The 20,763-nt window shown below is 49.5% G+C and overlaps 1 protein-coding gene across 2 annotated transcripts in view; it reads right to left on the bottom strand.

Annotated features, from left to right (window-relative positions):
- Positions 1–20,763, bottom strand: part of GRIK3 (glutamate ionotropic receptor kainate type subunit 3) — a gene marked incomplete at both ends in the record, with an annotated part of 122,329 nt that overhangs the window by 29,363 nt on the left and 72,203 nt on the right. For both annotated transcript variants that reach the window (XM_084222545.1, XM_084222546.1), the window contains 6 exons: positions 1,045–1,248; positions 3,770–3,883; positions 7,457–7,564; positions 10,097–10,240; positions 13,537–13,710; positions 20,111–20,164. In XM_084222545.1, the coding sequence (XP_084078671.1) occupies positions 1,045–1,248; positions 3,770–3,883; positions 7,457–7,564; positions 10,097–10,240; positions 13,537–13,710; positions 20,111–20,164 (798 nt within the window). The remainder of the gene's footprint in view (positions 1–1,044; positions 1,249–3,769; positions 3,884–7,456; positions 7,565–10,096; positions 10,241–13,536; positions 13,711–20,110; positions 20,165–20,763) is intronic.

Here is a 20,763-nt window from a genome sequence, read left to right as displayed (position 1 = left end):
GGCAACCAGGGTGACAAGGAGCCAAGCAGGGTCAGGAGCTTGCTGTGGGTATTCTGGGCCAGCGAGAAATGGCACCTGTCCCACCTCAGAGAGCCAGCCCTGAGAGCCAGGCCAGGGATGATGGGAAGGATGAAAGTTTGACAAGAAAGTCTCACTGATATGTGTGCTTGGCAGAAAGATTTTTGAATGTAGAATTTGAAGAAGGAATAGAAATGGAAGCGAGTTTTGTTACAGAAGAAAAGAATTGCTGAGCCAGCCTTACTGGGAAACCAAGGAGGCAAAGGGTGTGTTAGTTAGAAGGGGTTTTTATGGCTTAGAGCAAAGGATAAACCCACCCCAAACAAGATGATGTTTCTACTACCAAGCAGAAAGACAGCACAGGCAAACAAGTCAGCAAATGTGGCAAGTAAAGAAAAGGTCTCAGAATTTTCCACTGCAAGAAAACTGAAAAACAACTTCTAGCTTAAACTGTGATGTACTGACTTTTAGTGATTGGAGAACAGCAACATGAATATGGTAATTATAGTAGTTATTATAGGCTATAGGTAATAGTTAAGGGATAGATTGGTTCTATTGATCAAGATGCTCAGCAAAGGAAAGTATATAATGCATTTGTGACCAAAGAAAAGTATATAATGCATTTGTGACCAAAACCAAAGGGTCTCCAGGCCTGCCTGCAGCTGGAGCTGACAGCTGTAGGCACAGCTCTGTCACACACGACCCTGTACTGCTATAACTGTCTTGGATGTAACAAACTGCATTTTGAAGAGCTGCCTGGAGCCCCACATCTCTCATTTCAGCTCTTAGAGTGGCGCCCAACGTGGGGTGCCATTAGTCAGAGCCTGAATGAGGGATGCGGGTTTCCAGGCCTGCCTGCAGCTGGAGCTGACAGCTGTAGGCACAGCTCTGCCACCCACAACCCTGGCCTGCTGTAACCTCTTGGGTGTAACAAACTGCATTTTGAAGAGCAGTCCCACATCTCTCATTCAGGCTGGCACAGCCTGGCACAGCCAACCCTCGGCAGCCACCCCCGGGCTCACTCACGTGGTCGATGAGCTCCTTGATCATGCCATTCCACTGGCCCTTCTCATCCTGTGCCCCGTATTTGCCATCCTCCACCAGGCGGATCTCGTAGGAGAAGCCCAGGATGATGGCCAGCTCCTTCAGGAGGTCGATGCAGTAGCCCTCGAAGCGGTCGTTCCCAAACAGGGCCGTGTCAGACTTACGGAACATCACAAAGGGCTCCTCCTGCGCAGGGAAAGCAAAAATTCCCAGTTCAGGGTCAGCTGGAGGCAAGGCCACCCCTGCAGGTCAGCCCGAGCTGCCAGGCACCGGCTCTCCAGGCAGGGCTGGCACTGTGACATGTTGGGAATAAATTAACTTTGCACAGCGCATCAGCTAATTAGCAACCTTGTTTACCCCACAAAATTTAATTTTGTCTCTTCTGAGCAGCCAACTGTTTTCCATTTGGTAGGATTTCAGGGAGAAAAATAACCATTTCATGCTCTGAAAATGAAGTGTTAGAAACAGCAAAAGAGGGGGAGGACAAACTCACCCCTGCGCCCTGCACACGGTACCTGCCTTTCACCACAGGCTGGTGGGTGAAATTCAGGGTGAGGGAGCTGTGCATGGCTGGGGCCACCCCAAAACCTCCCCACTGAGCTCACTGGCACTCCTCTGTGCTGGCACTGCCTGATGGACACTGCCCTGCTACTGCCCAGGGAAACTTTGTGCTGTGTGCTGCTCTCCTGGCTGCCTGGGAGAGCTGGGGTGTGTGACCCATGGCAGAGCTGAGCTCCAGCACGGGGAACAGGAGCTAAAGCAGTGACCTGTGGATCCCTCCCCTCGGGCAGGGGCTGGCAGGTGAAGTCACCCCTAGAAGTCCAGCATCCTTTGATGCCTCTCTGGCTTGGGCAGCCACCGAGGACGAGGAACACTGGGGAGCCCGAGGGAAAAACGCGTGGAGGACAGATGGAAATGGAAAAGGTGGAGGGTAGCAGCAAGAGTTGGAAGGCAAGAGGAGGGTGAGGTACCTCCAGCCAGTCCCTGGCTCAAACTGGGGGTGTCTGCAGGGCTCCTGTCCTTGCTGTGGGGTGGCCAACGAGGGAGGGCTATGCTTTGTGCTGGAAAATGCCCTCTGTGATTTTACCCAGGCGTGGGGGGGCTTGAAGAGGTGGGAGGGCAAGTCTGGAGCCCTCATTAGAGCCCTGTCACAGTGCCTGGGTTTGATGGGGCATGGGTGCCCTGCCTGGGGGTGCTCTGAGGAGGGGGCTCAGGTGCTGCTTGTCTCTGCCCACCTGGCAGCCCCCAGCCCTGCCCTGGGGCAGGGGGTGCTCCTTTGGCCCAGCAGCAGGGTCAGGAGGGGACGTGGCAGCACACAGAGCCCCGTTTGCAGAGTTCTAAAGCCCAGCTGATCACATCACACCCATGGAGTTTAGCTTGGCACGCGCAGCTCGGCTCAATCCTGCGCTCCCCCGCCGCCTCCTCGGCGTTCTGCTCTGGAATTAGTGCTTTGTTTGTGAATCAGCTGAATCCATGGATCTCGATATAAATCCACGGCTCCAGAGCAGCCATAAAGCACTATTAATTTTGGGAAGCGCTGTAGGGATTACATACATATTTAACAGCCGAAGCACTGAACATTAGGACGCCACTCACTTCAGTAATGTATCTCCAGGTCTCAAACATTTCCTAGGGGGTAATTCTGAACTCTGTGAACCACTTATTCACGGACTATTTCACAATTTATTACTGAAAATAGCCAGACATCCAATTCACAAGCTCTCTCAGTTTGCTAATCGATTTCTCAGTGAAGGTGCCCTCAATTTCATAACTTCACAGCTCCCATATTGCTTGGGGAGAGCGGCACTGGCTGCTGGGGTAATATTTCTCTTCCAACAAGTCACTGCAATATGAGCAAAAGGGGAAAAAATAGCCTTTCATGCCTTTTCTTTTAAAGGCTCCTCCTATGGCTCTTCTCTCGTCATTTACAGCAGTGCAGAACTACAAAGGGGTGTTGCAAATGCAAATAACATCCAGGGCTCTATTTTATGTCTCAGACTCCAGCACACGCAGTGCAATCACTGCAGAACTCGGGTCTGAGCACATTCCCTCCTCCCCTGGGCACAGGGATCCAGGAGAGATCCAGTTCCAAGGTGGGAACCCCGTGGCACGTGGGCAGGCCCATGGAGTGACACAATTAATGGGAACTGATATCACCCCGTGCCTTATGTAATTCCTGCCTGCTCGCAGAGCTCGAGATGGAAATGTTGCCTGAAAAAAAGCCTGTCAAAGGCAGATGGCTGACAGTCCCCTCCTGGCTCCATCATTGTGCATTATGCCGTGGCCTTTGAGGTGTGGTGGGTACCACGGCCTGGACCCAGACAATCCCACAGCCATGGAAATGTTTAATGGGAAAAAATGTCATGTGGTGGATGGGAAGTTTATCAGGAGGAGTGGCTGATTTGCAAGGAAAGCTGCTGCAGCATCTGTCTTTGGCTTTTGTTCAGCTTCCACCCTGCTAACCCCTTGCTGAAGGATACAAGACCTCTGGTTCCAGCCCTTCTGCCCTGGACCAGGTGTCCCCTGTCTCTGTTCCCCTCTGGGCACCTTGGTCCTATTCCTTTTATGATACAAATCCACGCTATATCGAGTGCCATCCTTTTAAAGGGATGTCACTGGGGTGCTGTGAGCTTTCAGGGACATTGGGGGTCCCTGGGACATCCCAGGGGTTGTGGGGAAGGACAGTGACAGGCTGGCAGTCCCCTACCAGCACCGTGGTGACAATCAGAGATCTGTTGCTCAGCGAGTCCGTGACGTTGGGCCCTCGTCCTTTGGAGATTTCTGTGATGTTCAAACCATCTGAAGGGCTCCATGCTCCAACCTGAGAAGAAGCAAAGCAACACAGTCAACCCCCATCTTCAGTTCCTCAATCCCTACCTTGCATCCTCACTTGTTCCCAGCATCCTGCTGACCCGGAAAAGGGAACTTTCTTCTTTTGTCTGCAGCAAAACTAGAATTACCATGAATTAACCCTTCAGCTGCAGGTCAGTCCATGTTCCACGTGTGCCACATGTTCCACAGTCCCTGTGCTGCTGCAGTGGGTGAAGACTGTGGGGGCTGGAATTTAGGGGCTGAAAAAATGAACAATTTGCAAAGGCACTGCACAGAGCAACAATCAAACCCCACTAAAGAGTCAAATCTGGGCAAGGATAAAGCACAACAAAAGAAAAATAACCACAATTTGGAGCCCATTTTCTTTCTTTTCCATTTCCCCACCAATTTGCTTTGGTGGGGAGGATTAAAAAGGGCTCGACCAGCTCTGCAGATCCCTGATAGGGACCATTCCTGCTCTCTGTGCCGTGGTAAATCAGCTGCAGGTTTCTAACACATCTCCAGGCAGGGCCCTGGCCCCCCTTTGGGAAATCCCTGCAGTGGGGGGGGTCTCAATCCTGGCTGCAAACCTGGAGGAGGGGGTGTCACAGGCACATCAGCTCTACTTCAGGTGCTCTGTTTTCTCGAGCTGTCAAATGTAATGAATTATTAGACTTCAATGAAGCCTATTGATCCAGAAATGGCAAAGCATGTCTCTGTTTAAGGCAGTCATCTGGGCGAGGCTAAGCCTGTTAACCTGATCTCCACGGTGCAGGGGAGGCTTTGGGACAAACTTTGAAGGCAGGAGTGGCTAAAGGACTGTGACAGCGAGATAAAATGTCAGGAAAGCTGCAGGAATGTGGGAGTGCTGCCAGCAAATGGAGCAGGGTGGCCACAAAGCCAGCCTGGCAGTGAGAAAAAAAACAAACCCCACCTGGAAATGGGAACAGAACGATCCATCTGTAGGGTCAAACTGCAAGGTGGGACTCGGAGAGAAGCCAAAGGCAGGCAGCTCAATCCACCGGGGAGCCAGCAGCTTCCCATCTTTTATTTATTGCTGTTTTTAAGATTCTTCAGCCTCTTCAGCAGTCCAAGGGGAGAACTTGGTTTTACTGCATCCCCAAAAAGAGACTTTGTAATGAGCAATGCTGCCTGGCAAAAAAAATTGTCATAAATTCTAGAAGAGTTTCCATGAACTTTGTGAAAGGTTTTAGATATTTCAGGTAAAACCGAAGCGATCCCCCATCTCTGCCTTGGATCACACAACAGCTGCAATGTCAAAAATTATTATTATTGTGGATGGAAAAAAAGCAAGTCTGAGAGGCCCCAGTTTGCTGCACTGCAGCCCCTATCACTTCTGCCTTGCTACGTTTTCTTTAAGAAAATTAAATGCGTGGCACTTAAGACTGAATTAATCAGTTTAAAATATTAAAAAAGGAAAGAAAAAGGAAAAAGTGCTTTAAGAGAACTGTGTGAGTCAGATAGCCAAACTATATGTAATTAGGATTTGGTAATACTCCTGTAATCCCTGGAACATCCAGGAGGTATGAGGATCAGGGGTTCAATCCTAAAGCTCAACAAACATAAGCTGTGATACATAAAGCACAATCCGGCTGGGATTTGTTTGTAGTTTGGTGTTTTGTTAGTTCAGATTAACTATTGACAGAATTCTGGCTTCAACAGAGATTTGACATCGATACTTTAAAACCCCTCTGGAGCTGACACGAAGCTTTCAGAAGAATAATGGTGGGAACTGTGAAATCTCTGAATTATTGGAGACAAAAGTTGATGGGGTGTGCAGGGGACACGTCGAGGTTTGGCAGCTTCCAGTGGGCTTGATGTGACAGAGAACTGCAATAACTCCAGCTGGTGCCAGCTCTGCTCAGCCCACCTGAGAGGTGTTGGTTTGACAGGTGATTCTGTGGCTGTGCTTAAACATTTGGATTCATGTGCTACAAAAGGCTGGCATGTTTTCTATTATCTGCCCAACACAGCTCTCCAGCAGCGCCTCGGTGCTGCTGGACTTCAAAAAGATGTGTTGTTATTTTGGGTTAGGCTCTATAAACAACATATTTTGTAAGGAAATAAGGCTGCAAAGGTCAGCTGCTGCTCAGTTCTTGTGAGGCACCAGCACCTTCCCCAGCTCTCTCCTGCCTCCTTTCTCAGCCAGCGAGACTGAAGGTCACTGGGTTGATTTGAAACATTTCCTTTATTCCATTTTTGACACCAAAATCTCCCCAGCAGGGGAGATCTGTGGTGACCTTGAGCTGTGTTACCTGAGGCACCGAGCTGCTGCTGTGGTGGGGACGTGTGGCTGCCATTCATTTCAAATCCCAGGAAAACCAGACGGGGAGGAAGGGGGATGTGGCACGGCAGCCTCCCCTCCAAAGAGAGGATGGATCCACGGCTGCCTCCAGCCCTGGGGCTGCCTCCCTGTGCTGAGTGATTAATTCCCTGGACAAGTCCCCTGTGCTCTCAGGCCATGCACAGGTAATTGAAATCCCTCCCTGCTGCCAGCCAGGTGTCCCATGGGTTCAGAACCTGTCACCCTGCCCAGAGGGACAGAGCCAACAGGCTCAGAACCTGTCACCCTGCCCAGAGGGACAGAGCCAGCATCGTGCCCTGCTGCCACGGGCACCTGGTACCTGTCTCAAAGCAGACTCTGCTCTAGAAAGGGCCTTGCTGCCCTGCCAAATTCCTCCTGTGCAGGTGATAGACGCCTGTAGCAGGACAGGGGCACGGAGCTGCTCACAGAATAGTCAGAATCATGGAATTTCCTGGAAATCACAGCTCCCTGTGCTCCGGCCACTCTGTTTGTCATCAGCTGATCTCACCTTGAAACCTGCATTCTAAGGGCTTTAAGGCTCTGTGTGTTGCCTTTTTATTTTAAGTTTGGTGTTTTTAAGTAATTGAAGAGAAGGAAATTAAGTCCCCAGGCACACCTGGGATCAGATTTGCACATCAGCATGGTTTTACTGCACCCAGAGGAGATCTGCACTAATTTGGAGGACCTAAAGCTGCAGCCTCCATGCTCTTGACCCTCATGACACCCCCAGCCAGGCAGGCAAGGCCACACTTCTCTTTTCTCCTTATTTTCCCTTGGATAATAAACAAAATACCCATTCCATCACCCTGCAGATTCCAGGCTGTAATAACAGAGGCTGTTCCCAGCCTTGGGCAATTTCATAGTGGGGGATGACTGCAGATGGTGATCTCCAGTGCTGTGGTCCACTCAGAGAAGAACTGAGGGTTTGTGAGCCAGGCCAGCAAGAGGGAGTGGGACAGCTGTCATTCCTGCCTGCTTAGGGCAGGGAGGGGTTAAAGGATGCTCAGAAAGTTTCTTTTGCCTCCACTATCCCAGGAAAAGTGCCACAAGCACTTCTGCAATCTGTAATCCCACGCACTGGCTTCAGGGCGAGTGAGTCATGGTTGAGCATGGAAAAGGATCTGAGAAATCCCACAAAGTGAATATCCTTTTATATAAACCCCAGAAACCTGGAATCAATACAGCACCAACCATCTCTCTGTTGCTGAGCACCAGCGTTTTCCTCAGCCACATGCAGATAAAACAAACCCTGCCTACCTTTTCAAGGCCGTCTTCTTTGAGACTGATGATATCCAAATCAAAATCTGTCCGTAAACCACTGGTTTTATTAAAGACAATGCGTCCCGTTAATCCTTCCCATTGGGCCTGTGGAAGGGAGGAAAAGTAGCAGGGCTGTTACTCAGTATCATAAATAATCTTTTGCCCTCCACTGTATGTTCTTTTAATTAGTCCTTATGCTGGTTCTTTCTCCCTAAAGAGCCTGATTAATTAATAATCCCTCCGCTGCTGCTCAGACTGCAGACGGAGCTGGAGCTTTCCTTCCCTCTCTTGCAGTCCTTGCTACAATTTCTGTTCGCACCTTTTGTGCTCACCAGCTGTTGCAGGACGTGATGACTCAGTAGAAAACGACTTGCATTTATCACGGCATCCTTGTGAGCTGCCTTCATCCTTGTGCTGCTGATAAACACCGGCTCTGGGGCGGCTCCAGCCAGGAGAAATCCCTTTGTGCACCCAATTTGCTGCTGCTTCCAAGGTGGGTGGAAGCTTAAATGTTGGGAATGCTTCCCTCTTTCCTTCCAGAGGGAGAGTGGAGCAGAACAGGCTGAGAATGTGTTCATGCAAGCAAGCTCTGAGGTTTGGAAACAGGCACGGGAGTCTGGGGCCATGTGCTGCTGGTGCCCTGCATGTTTTTGGCAGCATAAGGATGGGAAGGTGCTCACTGGGACTGGGGACATCCCATTCCCAGAGATTTTTCAGTGCTTGGCTGACTGAGGTCCTGAACAGCTTGGCCTGACAGGGACCAGGAACAGGAGCTTGGGGTAAAGATGCCTCAATTCAATTCCACAAAAAACCAAAAACCCCCGATGTAATTTGATTTCTTTCCCACTGTTCACTTTGCAGCACCCCTGGAATGAGTCTCACTGATTTAGGAGGTGATAGAACCCCCAGTGCCAGGTGCTCTGTGCCAGCAGAGCAGGAGCTGGGGGACAGCCAGGTGTCCAATGCCTGGGGACAGTGCTGGATGTGCTGTGGCTCTGTCCTGAGGATGCTGCTCCCGCAGGAATGCCAGGCTGCTGCTCAGCAATCCCACCCCAGCAGTGGGGAGCTGAGCCTGGGGATCTCTCCCCTGAGCAGCCCCGTGCAGGCTGCTCACTGAGAAACGTGTTTCCTTTATGGGTGGGGGAGCTTGAAATATTTCTGCGTGATCAAGGTGGCATAGTGTATTCTCAGGGGGAACAAACTGGCGTTTCTCCCAGTAAACACGCTCCTCTGGCTCCCCCTCATTAATTCCTGAGGAGCAGTGACAGCCTGCTCCCAGCCTTGCCACCCTGGAGTCCTGGGGAGGCTGGTGTTTGCTCATTTGGGCGTGCAGGTGGTTTGCCTGTGGGATGTGCAGCCCCCGGAGCCCCCCGGGAGCCGGGGAAAACACGGAATGTTTGACGAGCCCAGCTGGAGCAGACACAGCTGCCTGCTGAGCCCTGCAGCTCCCAGGGGCTGATGCCTTTTTGGGCTACCTAAAAACAGAGGACAGGCAACATTAAGAGAATAAAAAGGGTTATATTTGTTGAAGTGTCTTCAGGTACATTTTGGGCAGATGAAGGGGCTACATCCAAAAAATGGATGACGACGAGTTTTCACACTTTTATAAGTTTGGGCCATTTGCATATTGGGGGTTCATCTCCCAATTCCAGCTCCAGCTAATGAAGTCATTCACCCCAAGTTTGCTCCCCCAACTCAATTTTTCCTTCTCTCAGGGCCTGAGGCAGTGAGGTGTCCTTGATTGCCAGGCCTGGAGAGGAATTGTTGTGTCTGCCCAAAATGGGACAGCAGCAGCTCACACTGTGTGTGGAGTGTGGAGTTCTCCACTAAAGAACTGCAGGATTACAAACATGGAAAATATAAAAGCTAAAATCTTAAGGCATCAGTAGGAGCACCGAGGGGCTGCACAACTCCCACAAGTCCAGGGAGTTTTCTAACACTGGACCTACCAAGCCTCCACCTCCTACTCCTCCCAGGGAATGTTTACAGTCAAACAAACCCTGTCAGGACCCAGGACATCCCTCTAGCTGTCCTGAGCAACCAAGACCCCTGCCAGGGGGCTCACAGACCCTGGCACAGAGCCCAAAATGCAAACTGTGGTTTTGATTATGACCCGTGGAGCGAGTTACCAACCTTAGATAAGATCTGCAAGCCACGACAAATTAAGTAGAATGACAGTGAATTTATCACGAGGTGAAAAAGTAGATTTTGGGGTTTTTAGAATGGGGATTCAGGGGGCAAGATGGAGCAATCTGGGTGTGTCCAGCCTTTCTCCTTCTTCTTCTTGGCCTCCACCTTCTGCTGTGATGGTGGCACTTTTGGATTGGTTTAGAGTAGACACAGACTGTCTGACATAGGTGATAGGGATTGGGAAGTAAATAATGTACATGTAGTTTTTAGTATAAAAAGATAACACTGCCCCGGGGGCAGGCAGAGTGCCTCTGACAGTCCTGCTGAGCGGACCTTGGCAGGACAGGAGAAAGAATTTTATAGATAAGAAACAATAAACAACCTTGAGAATGAGAACTGAAGAGCTCCGACTCCTCCTTTGAGTGCCGTGCTGCGAAAAGAGACTTTCCAACACATCTCGGGGTCACTCTGACCAGCTGGCCCCCCCGACAAACCCCTCAGTTTTACCTCTTTGATGAAGTTCATGAAGCGGCCGCCGAAGCGCCAGGCCTTGTGGCGGTGGCACTGCAGGGAGTTGACGGTCATCTGCGGCGCGCGCTGGTAGCACACCGACACCACGTGCACCGCGTCGTACAGCAGGGCAGCGTCTGTCTAAAGGGAAGGGGCACAGCGTTGGTGGCTCGTGGGCTGAGCAGAAAAGTTGTTTTCCAGCAGAAAAGTGTGAGTGGAAAACCAGCAGTTGGTTTAACTTGATGACCATTTTTTTAAAGGTTGCAGGGTTAGCAAGTTAAACCGATTGCCGCCAAGTTGGAGTTCTGTTTGTTAATAATTTCATGTTGCCAATAGTTTTTCTTTAATTACCTGCTGTTGATGGTTAGAAATCCCTCCTTTGTCAAGTATCACCCTGCTGCTTCCTGGAAAATGGCACCTGGGACGGTGAGGAGGAGGTGACAACAGGGTTGGCATGCAAATAAGGAAACCCCTCATCAAACCTAGCAGGAAAAACCCCTAAAACAACGAGCCACGGTGGAATGAAGAGATCAAAGTGATGTCTAGACATGAGGAATGGAATCCAGCATCTGCTACAATGAGCCACCATGGAATGAAGAGATTGAAGTGATGTCTAGACGTGAGGAATGGAATCTAGTGTCTGCTCAGACCCTTTTTACCTTTCACCCTAACCTAAAAGACCAGCTAGAAAGAGGACCCCGAATGTCAAAGTGAAAAATGGGGAATCTCCTGGTGCTCTCATGAGGATGGATGCCCCAGCTCTGCCTGCAGACCAGCAGACACAGCTGCACTCTTCCTCCTCCTCCTCCTCCTCCGTGCCACTCCTGGGAGCAGCGGCGGGGTGAGCGTGACCCGCTGGTTCTTCCCACCTGAGCTGATATTTAATGAAGGCATGAAAAAGGAGAAAGATTTCCTGCCCTATTTATTTCAGCTCCTGGTGAGAAAAATGCCTTTTTCTGATTGGCTTTTTGCAAATATTCAAAAGAATATTATATGTGTTGTGTTAGAAAGTGATGCTGTATTAATTCTCTTATGTAGTGTGTTAGATACAGTTTGAGGTTATAGCATAATATTAAAATAGAAACTATGCTATGTTACTTTTTTTCCTAAAGAAAGGATTCTCAGCGAGATAGCAGCCACAGGACACCTAAATGTTTCAGAGAAAGAGAATTTATTTCTCCATGATCAGGAGAAACAAACTTCTTCCCACCTCGCTTGGGCAGGACGACACTCTTAGAATTATGAGGAAAAAGTTGATGATGACCAGACAGAATCCTGTGTTTGAATGGAATTTATGCATCATGCATGAGGTGTATGAATATGTAACAGGTTATTGTTTTTAAGGGTTAATCCTCTGTTAATGTGGGTCCTTTTTTGGGTTTAAGCTGCCCAGAAAGAGGTACCCAGACGTCCGTAATTCTTTGTTTCCATTATCTCATATTGTCCTAATCCAAATTGTCCAAATTATTATTCCTCTAATTGTATTCCTAGTTTTATAACCATTTTATTACTATTAAACTTTAAAAATTTTAAAAACAAGTGATTGGTGTTTTTCACAGTAGGAAAAGGTGGAACCCACTCTGAGTTACCCCTGCCAGCCCCAGGGTTTCTCTGTCTGTGTTCCCTGGTGGTTCCTTGGTTGTTTAGATCAAAAGCTCGGGGTTTTGTCTAAAATCAGCAATTCTGGAAGTGCTGCTTGTCTGTTCGGGTTGTTTCTTGCACATTTCCTGCTGTGGTGTCAAAGAGGGAGGCAACAGCTTCTAAATGTGGAAGGTAGTAACAGAGTTTTCTTATTGAGTCTGTTTTGTCTGAGTGTAAAAAAAAAAAACCTATATGAGAACATATTTTCTACACTATTTTATACATGGGAAAATAAGAAACAGAGATGTTTGTGGGCACACAGTTTTCCAAAAATGACACAAGCTGTCACCAAAATCAGGACCTCATGGCTTTGTAACATATTCTAGCGTTTCAGTGATCTGAACTAGGGAGAACTTTTTTCCCCCCATATAATGTGATGATTTTAGATTCAATTTGCGATGTCCAATCTTACACCCAAACACTGATCAAGAGAATTGGATTTATTTTTCACTCTGGTGTGGTAAGACCTCCTAGTGAAAATACATTATTTGCTGGCTCCACGGAGCCACGAAACAGATGTGAGTGTAGCAGCAGCGTAATAAACCACAATGAAACAAAATAATACAGCAAATAACTGAGCAAACATCTCACAGGACGTAGCCATGGAGAAAATCCTCCAGCCTTGGCAGCCATCCCTGTGACCTTCCCTTCCCTCAGCAACCAAGCATGAAGAGCAGGAGCCCCACCTGCATCCGTGGGCGGGCATGGACCACAGCAGGGACAGGTTGGTGAGTTTGGGACTGGAGGAAAGGGGGGCCAGGGTATGTCCAGGCAATTTCATGGTGAATTACAGACTGTACTGCCCAGCTGAGTCCAGGGCCCCAGTGGATAGGCACCTGGCAAATGGGAATCAAAGGGATCTGGGAGAGCAAAGAGGGGCTGGGAGGAGAGAGCTGTGCTGCAGGCACAGGGGGCTCAGCCCTGGGCAGCCTGGGGAGAGGCAGGAGCCTGCAGGAGAGCGGGGGGCTCTGCCCTAACAACAAACACAGCAGCAGGGATCTGAGGAGCCACTTCAAGGTGAAAGTCTGGGAGGCTTTGCCACTTTGGCTCCTCAGATCTGAAGGGAAGGGAAGGAGGGAGCCAGTCAGCAGTTCCGGGGGTCGGAGGCAGCCTGGCAGGGAGGACAGATGGGCGAGCAGGTGCTGCACCTTCCCCAGCAGAAGCTCAGCAGAGCAGAGCTGCCATCAGGCCCTAGAAGGAGTCATCAGAGCTGCTGCTCAGCCCATCTCTGGCCATTGCTTTGGCTCTTTCCCCGTCTCAATCTCAGCAAAGTGCCTGGCCAAGCCTGGCTGAGTGCTGTGCTCCCAGCCCGGGGAGCTGGTGTCCCTCTGCTCTTGGGGACAGCTGGAGCCTCTGGGGCTCATCCTGGCTACCTGCCTTGTCTGGTGACAATCTGTTGGCACCTGGACCCAAGCAGGAGCGTTACCACAGCAGTCTGGTGTGGGTTTCACCCCAGGCTTTGAGGGACAGTTGTTAAATCTGTGTCCCTCTACTCTCAGGGGCAGCTGGAGCCCTCTGTGGCTCATCCTGGCTACCTGCCTTGTCTGGTGACAACCTGTTGGCACCTGGACTTAAGCAGGAGCGTTACCACAGCAGTGTGGTGTGGGTTTCACCCCAGGCTTTGAGGGACAGTTGTTAAAGAATGCAAGAAAGCACCTCAGGGCAGACACCTGGGATGAGTTTTTACTGGTACAAGAACCAATAAAAGCAACATTTAGACCTCAATGGCTGTTCCTGCTCCCTCACCACCCTGCCCTGCTCCCCAGACCCCTGTGCCCTGTTTGAACTGCCCGTACCATCATCACACCATCCAGGAGCCCCAGCTCTGCCTTGGGTGCTGACTGCAGCCTCTCCATGGACCACTTCTCGATGATGGAGGACACGTGGGGGTTCTCCACGTTGAGGATCCGGAAGCCGGTCAGGTTCACCCCAGAGTAGCGATATGGTTCTAGGTCTAATGCATAAAGATCCTTAAAAGAGAGAAACCGGTTTAAACATTTGGCTTAGCTTTGTTTTGTTTGAGTTTTCTGCGTCGGTCGGTGTGAGACAGAAACTTTAAGGAATTTAGAGGTTTTAGAGGAGCTGAGGTTTTAGTTAGAGATCAGCTTTATTAGAGTTAATCCAAATAAATGGGTGGGCCTTGATGAAGTTAAGAGTTAGCAGTTAACTGATAATTGATTGCTGTCAGCACAATGTTTGGTTAGCTGGGTTTATAATGAAGAATATAGAAACTGATAAATGGCTTTTAGGAACATAAGACAATTTCAGGCCTCCTCTGTTCTGAAGCCAATTGGAGACAGGGAATGGGAGTCCTACCAAGGGTTCATTTGTCATGTTTGCACTGAAAAGGTAGAAAGGTCAGAATGAGGAAGACTTCATTTACTTCCTCATTTTGGGACCCCTCCCCATGAAAAGGACCACCGACCCATTTCAAGGGACAAACTACTCATGGTTAATGACGTTTGAACTAATTACCATATGGGGAATGGGATGTGCCAAAGTGATGAATATGCATTTGTATTTTGGGTATTCAATACTTGTACAGATAAAAGGGCTCTGTAATCACCTGTAAATCACGGTGTGTATTTGGGAGCTGTCCCACAACAAACACACACTTTGTAACTCTAAACTGTCAGAGAGTTTTTGGATATTGGTACAAGATGAATATCCATATTGGGAATGGGATGTACCAAAGTCATGAATGTGCATTTGTATTTTGGGTATTCAATACTTGTACAGATAAAAGGGCTCTGTAATCACCTGTAACTTGCAATGTGTATTTGGGAGCTATCCCACAATAAACATGCACTTTGTAATTTTAAACTGTTAGAGAGTTTTTGTCCCTCACAGTTGGATATCAGTACTAGATCAATATCCAAAATTTTAATGAATTAGATGTCTGTGTTTGGAGTGAGACAGCAGAGCCCACAGGAGGTGGGAGGGAGCACAGATCCCTCAGGAATTCAGAGGATTGTCAGAGGATTGTGCTGCCTGCTGCCGTCAGTGGCTGCTTGCAGAGCCCTGGAGGTGTTGGTGGAATCTGGTATGTGCAGCAGCAGAAGGGAACTCCCACCAAAGAGCCAAAGAGCCCAAGAGCCTGCTCTCAGCATGAAAGAGAGTGGATCGTGGGGAGAAAAACTGCCTGACACCCTGAGAAATGAGGCTTGTGACCAGGGAAGGGGGACCAGGCAGAGTTTCTGTGTCTGGAGCTCCCATGGGGCTTTCCACGGAGGATCTGCCGGCAGTGCTGAGCCCACAGGGTGCTGTGGATGACAGAGTCACTCTGAATGCAAAACACCAATTTGCAGACTATCAAAGAGGAACTAAGACGCATTTCTTGACATTCTGACCAGCCTACACAGTCTGCAGATGAATGAGGGTGCCCTTTATAGGACGTGAAAAGCAGAGCCAGGCAGTGCTCAGCTCTGCTGGCTGCCAGCCTGCCAGCATGGCTGGGCAAGGGGAACTGGGGCTACTGGGGGGCACTGGGAGCTCTGCTGTGGGGCAGTGTCACAGACATGCTTTATGGAAAATCCTTTCCTTAGGATTTTTCCTCCTGAGAAGTTGAGAGGCCTCAGGAACAAAATATGAACAATGATTGTGGAATGCAACAGGTGCGTCTGGGATTGGTCTCATGTGGTTGTTTCTAATTAATGGCCAATCCCAGTCCAGCTGTCCAGACTGTTTTGGACAGTCCAAGCCTTTGTTCTTCATTCTTTTTCTATTCTCAGCCAGCCTTCTGATGAAATCCTTTCTTCTATTCTTTTAATATAGTTTTTAATATAATATATATCATAAAATAATAAATCAAGCCTTCTGAAGCATGGAGTCCACATTCTCATCTCTTCCCTCATCCTGGGACCCCTGTGAACACCATCACAGGGCAGCTCTTGGCTCTCCATGTGTCTGAACATCTGCTCCAGTGCTCAGGAGGGAGTTTGGGGTTAGACAGCACCTCAGGAGCGTGTGGCAGCTGATCTGCTCCCCAAAGCCAGCTCAGCCACGGGGGCAGTGAGGCAGCGTGGTGAGATGGCACTCAGGGGTGAGCCATTGGTTGGGTGGGATATATTTCATCAGTGTTTATCCTGATCAACTTCTGCAAGGGTTTCATGGCAGGTTAAACGTGGGGAGGCGGGAAGGAGCGTGGGGGTGAGCGTGGGGCGTTCCCTGCTCTGGCAAGGGCTCCTCAAAATGAGCTTCAGTACGGGAGGAGGTGCTGGGGCTGTTCTGTGCAGTTCTGTGCAGTTCTGTGCAGTGTGATGGGGCTGTGCTGGGGCTGTTTGTGCTGTGGTTGTGCTCTGCCTGTTCTGTGCTCTGTCCTGGGGCTGTTCTGTGCTGGAGCTCTTCTGTCCTGCTCTGTGCTCTGTGCCTGTTCTGTGCTGTGGTTGTGCCTGTTCTGTGCAGTGTGATGGGGCTGTGCTGGGGCTGTTCTGTGCTGTGTTCTGTGCTCTGTGCTGGGGCTGTTCTGTGCTGGGACTGTTCTGTGCTCTGGTTGTGCTCTGCCTGTTCTGTGCTCTGTGCTGGGGCTGTTTTGTGCCTGTTCTGTGCTCTGTGATGGGGCTGTGCTGGGGCTGTTCTGTGCTGTGTTCTGTGCTCTGTCCTGGGGCTATTCTGTCCTGTGCCTGTTCTGTTCTCTGTCCTGTGCCTGTTCTGTTCTCTGTGCTGTGCCTGTTCTGTGCTCTGTCCTGTGCCTGTTCTGTGCTCTGTCCTGTGCCTGTTCTGTGCCTGTTCTGTGCTCTGTGCTGTGCTCTGTCCTGTGCTCTGTGCTGTGCCTGTTCTGTTCTCTGTCCTGTGCCTGTTCTGTGCTCTGTCCTGTGCCTGTTCTGTGCTCTGTGCCTGTTCTGTGCTCTGTCCTGTGCCTGTTCTGTTCTCTGTGCTGTGCCTGTTCTGTGCTCTGTCCTGTGCCTGTTCTGTGTCCTGTGCCTGTTCTGTGCTCTGTCCTGTGCCTGTTCTGTGCTCTGTCCTGTGCCTATTCTGTGCTGTGTCCTGTGCCTGTTCTGTTCTCTGTGCTGTGCCTGTTCTGTTCTCTGTGCTGTGCCTGTTCTGTGCTGTGTCCTGTGCCTGTTCTCTGTGCTGTGCCTGTTCTGTGCTCTGTCCTGTGCCTGTTCTGTGCCTGTTCTGTGCTCTGTCCCTGTTCTGTTCTCTGTGCTGGGCTGTACTGGTGGGACACAGCCACACTGCAGGGCCACCCACCTGCAGCACCCACCTGCCCCCAGTGGGCTGGCAAAGCCCCCCATGTGCTGCCCCAAGCAAAGCAGAGCAGCAGCAGCACTCTCCAGCACCTGAGACATCATTCTCCACGGGGGAGTGAGGGTTCTGCTGGCTGTTTTGCTTTAATAAGCTTTGGGGGTTTGATCTTTTCTGTCAGCCTGGCCCCAGCCTCTGCAGCCCCAGGGCTCGCTGCTGATGGATGCAGTGCTCAAACCTGCAGGTGCAGCAGGGACCAAATCATTAATCACCCTACAATGGCAGTTGGGACTTGGGTTTTTGGGCTGTTTTTTAACCCTGAAAAATTGCAAGTGCAAACCTGCACGTTCTGTTAAAGGGCACTGTGAAGAACAGGTCACGATGTTGACTTTTAAATGACTTAAGGGAGCTAAGGGCAAGTTCAGTGGTTTGACCTCAGACAGGTGCTCATGTCAGGGACAGCAGTTCCATGCCTGACCTGCTGGAATGGGTTTGTTTCTTCAAGATTCATTTTTAATCAGACTCTTCAGTTTGTATTCCAGAAATTGTTGGGAGGAAATAATTTTTGGTTGCAAAAGCCAGTGGTTTCCCCCTCAGAATGTGACTGGGTATGACAAATCAGATCCCTGAGCTCCAGACCCCATGGTCTCTGCTGCCTATCTGTCAGACCACCAGCCCTGGCCACTTCTCAGATCCCACTGGTATTTTGGGTGCTGTCCCTGCCCTGCTGCTCCCCACTGACCCTTCCTTTCACCAAGTTCCTATAGAAACCAACCTCCCATCAGATCCCTCCTGGGTTCCAGTTTAAATCTCAGCTGCAGCCTGATTTATCCCCTCCTGGAATCAGAGGATAATTCAGAATGCCAGCTGGGTGTCAGGACGTGGGGAGGTGTGGATGGGAATCATCAGATCAGTTTCTTCTGGATTTTCTGCTCCTGCACAGCCACAAATTGAAACATCTGGTTCTATTTTCCACCTCATCTGCATTCCCTTTCACTCATTATTTTCTGTACTGCAGATTCATTCTCCCCTGCACCCTTAATTTTGCTCTCAGAGCTCCTGTGATGCTCTCACCCTTCCCCAGTTTGCCCAGTTTGGGCTCTTTGGTGGTGGCAGCAGTGCTGGGGACTGATCCTCAGGGATCCCACATCCTCAGAGGGAGGCTGGAAAAGTGGTCCAGGAAGGGCATCCCGTGGGTGAGGTGTGCCCACAGCCCTGCCCTGGCATCTGGCTTGGCTGTGGCTGCAAAGCCCCATTTTACAGACTGCTGAGTCTTTGTTTATTTTTTCTCACTGCAATTTTGCATTATCCCACTTGATAAATGTCAAAGAATTAGCAGACTCAAATATTGAACAAAACAGGAAAAAGTGTTCAGATATAACTGAGTCTATGTGTAGGAATGTCAGGGTAGAAGAGTTTCACCAGGGCTTTGAAAAGTGTTGATAAAGGTGTAGTTCCACCTCCAGAAAAAAGGCCTTATTTTCTACCAAAAAATTGAAAAATATAGGAATTGCAAAAATAATTTCTGTAATATTGGCTTCAAACATGGAGCATTAAAAGAATTGTTCCTGAAAGTAGAGGGACAAAGAACTGCAAGGTGACTGATGATACCAAGCACAATTTTTTTAAAAAAAACCTTACTTTTTTGCTTCCCATTAAGATTTTAACACCTGGTTTCCCACGTTGAGTGCAAAAGGAAAGACCCTTTCTACCTCCCAAAAATATCCCGTGGCCTATTTGAGTCCCAGCATTTTCCCTGTGTTCTGAGGTTAAACCTGAAATGCAGCTTTTAGACCTGCACATCTCACCCAAATCCCCCACAAGGGTGGAGATCTTGGGTTTTCCCTGCAGGGCTTTGGGTGTAAAACCTGCACGTGGCAGGGACCAGTGCTCATCAGAAATCCTCCTCCTGTGCTGGAAAAGGCTGATGGGGCTCTTCTTGCTGGAGTCAGTGAACTGTAGTCGTGCTGCCTAGCAAAATGTTGAAGCATTTCATGCCAAGTGTTGATACACTGTGCTCAGTATTGACTGGGGACCTTTTAGAAACATTCAGTATAACATAATAGACTAATTTATTAGCACCCCATGGGTCTCGTGCTGGGGAAGCTGAAGCACAGGCATTGCAAGCTAGGAAAACATTGCCTTAAGGAATGACAGATTAAAATATCTTTCCCATGATATAACTGTTATTTCAGGAAAGTGGCATTAATTGTGATTGCTTATCTATTAATTTATTATAATTCCTCTTTTCCCACCTCCAGGCTGTACCTACACATGAAATGTACTCCAGGCTCAGCTGGGGCTGATTAATAGGAGGTTATCTGGGAAATGCTTAAAGCTGCCTGGAATAGATAATGGCAGCAGGGGTAATTAAAATGTCTTTTGCATCTGAAAAATAAATTTTGTAGTTTTTAAGGGTTAGTTTCGTCTGTTTCTTTCCTAAAGGCAAAAAGATAAATTGGATTTTCAAAATCGCACAAAATTCAACAGTAAAGCAGACAATAGCATCTTAAATGGAGACAAAAGTGACCCTGCCAGGAAAGCCAAATGCCTCCCAGAGTCAGAGAGGACTGGCCTGTGTTTAACAGAGGGGATTTAATGTCAGGCTCAGCTCCCTTCCTGCAAAATAAACCTGCAGGGCTGAAGCTTGGATGACAGCAGAGGGGTCCTGGGTGCCCATCCCAGCTCCTGCTGAATCAGGGTCCCACCAAATCCTGGGTGGGACCTGCAGCCTGGCACTCTCCCTGTGCTCATTGTCCCTGTGTGGGGAGCTACACTGAAATCAAAGCATGTGGGAGGGGAAATAAAACCAGAACCCACAGCTGTGCACCCCAGAGGAGGGGCTGGCCCAAAATCCCCCAAATTCCTGATCCAGGAATGGGGAGAAATCCTGCAGGAAAAGCTGGGACTGAGAGCTCTCAGGCAGTGCTGCAGAGCAGAGCAGGTAGAGCCAGGTCACTGGGGGCTGACCCTGACCTGCAGCCTGGCAGGGTCCCAGGTCCCTTTTCCTTGCATTTCCCACCCCATGGCAGTGCAGACCAGGACAGACACCCATCCCACCCTCCCCCTCCAGCTGCCCCTCACATCCCACCCCTCATCAGTGTGCACAGGGTATTTTCTATTTACTCCCATCCCACCCCCCCATCAGTGAGCACAAGGTGTGTGCACAGCCAGATACTTTACCAGAGTGGTGAAGATGAAGTGGTAATATTCTGTCATCATCCCCATTGCCATAGCCTTGAGGAGAGGAGGGAAAAGGGGTTAGTAAAGGGATACAAGAACATAACAGCTGCTGTGCAACATAAAACTCAGAGCTCATGGGTAAATGTGGCAGGAGAGACCCAGAAATGCTGAGTTTGGGTCAGGACTGAGGCCATGGAGAAGTTAAGAAAGTGGAAACACCAGGTTTGGGTTCAGGACTGAGGCCATGGAGCAGTGAAGGAACTGGAAACACCAGGTTTGGGTTCAGGATTGAGGCCATGGAGCAGTGAAGGAACTATAAACACCAGGTTTGGGTTCAGGACTGAGGCCATGGAGCAGTTAAGCCAGGCTCATCAGCAAGAGGCACATGTTCAGGTGCTGATCTGAGCAGGGCTGTGGTCCTCAAACCATTCTGAAACCGTGGCAAAGCCTCAGTGTGCAGCTGCCATGAGGGCTGGTGGCATTTCTGGGTGACACTGGGTGTCCCTGGCTGTGTCCTCTGTTGACAGAGTGACAAAACTGTCCTTTGTCCTCTTGGAAAGGAAATAAGCCCAGAAGTTCCTCTCTTCAGTTAGGTGAAAAAGGCATCTCATAGGACCTGGGGGGCTTCACCTCAAACTTAAGGATGGCCAATT

Source organism: Fringilla coelebs, assembly GCF_963513975.1.
Source record: "Fringilla coelebs genome assembly, chromosome: 28".
Classification (NCBI taxonomy): Eukaryota; Metazoa; Chordata; class Aves; order Passeriformes; family Fringillidae; genus Fringilla; species Fringilla coelebs.
Note: the sequence above shows the minus strand (reverse complement) of the source record. Positions and strands in the feature narration are given on the sequence as shown.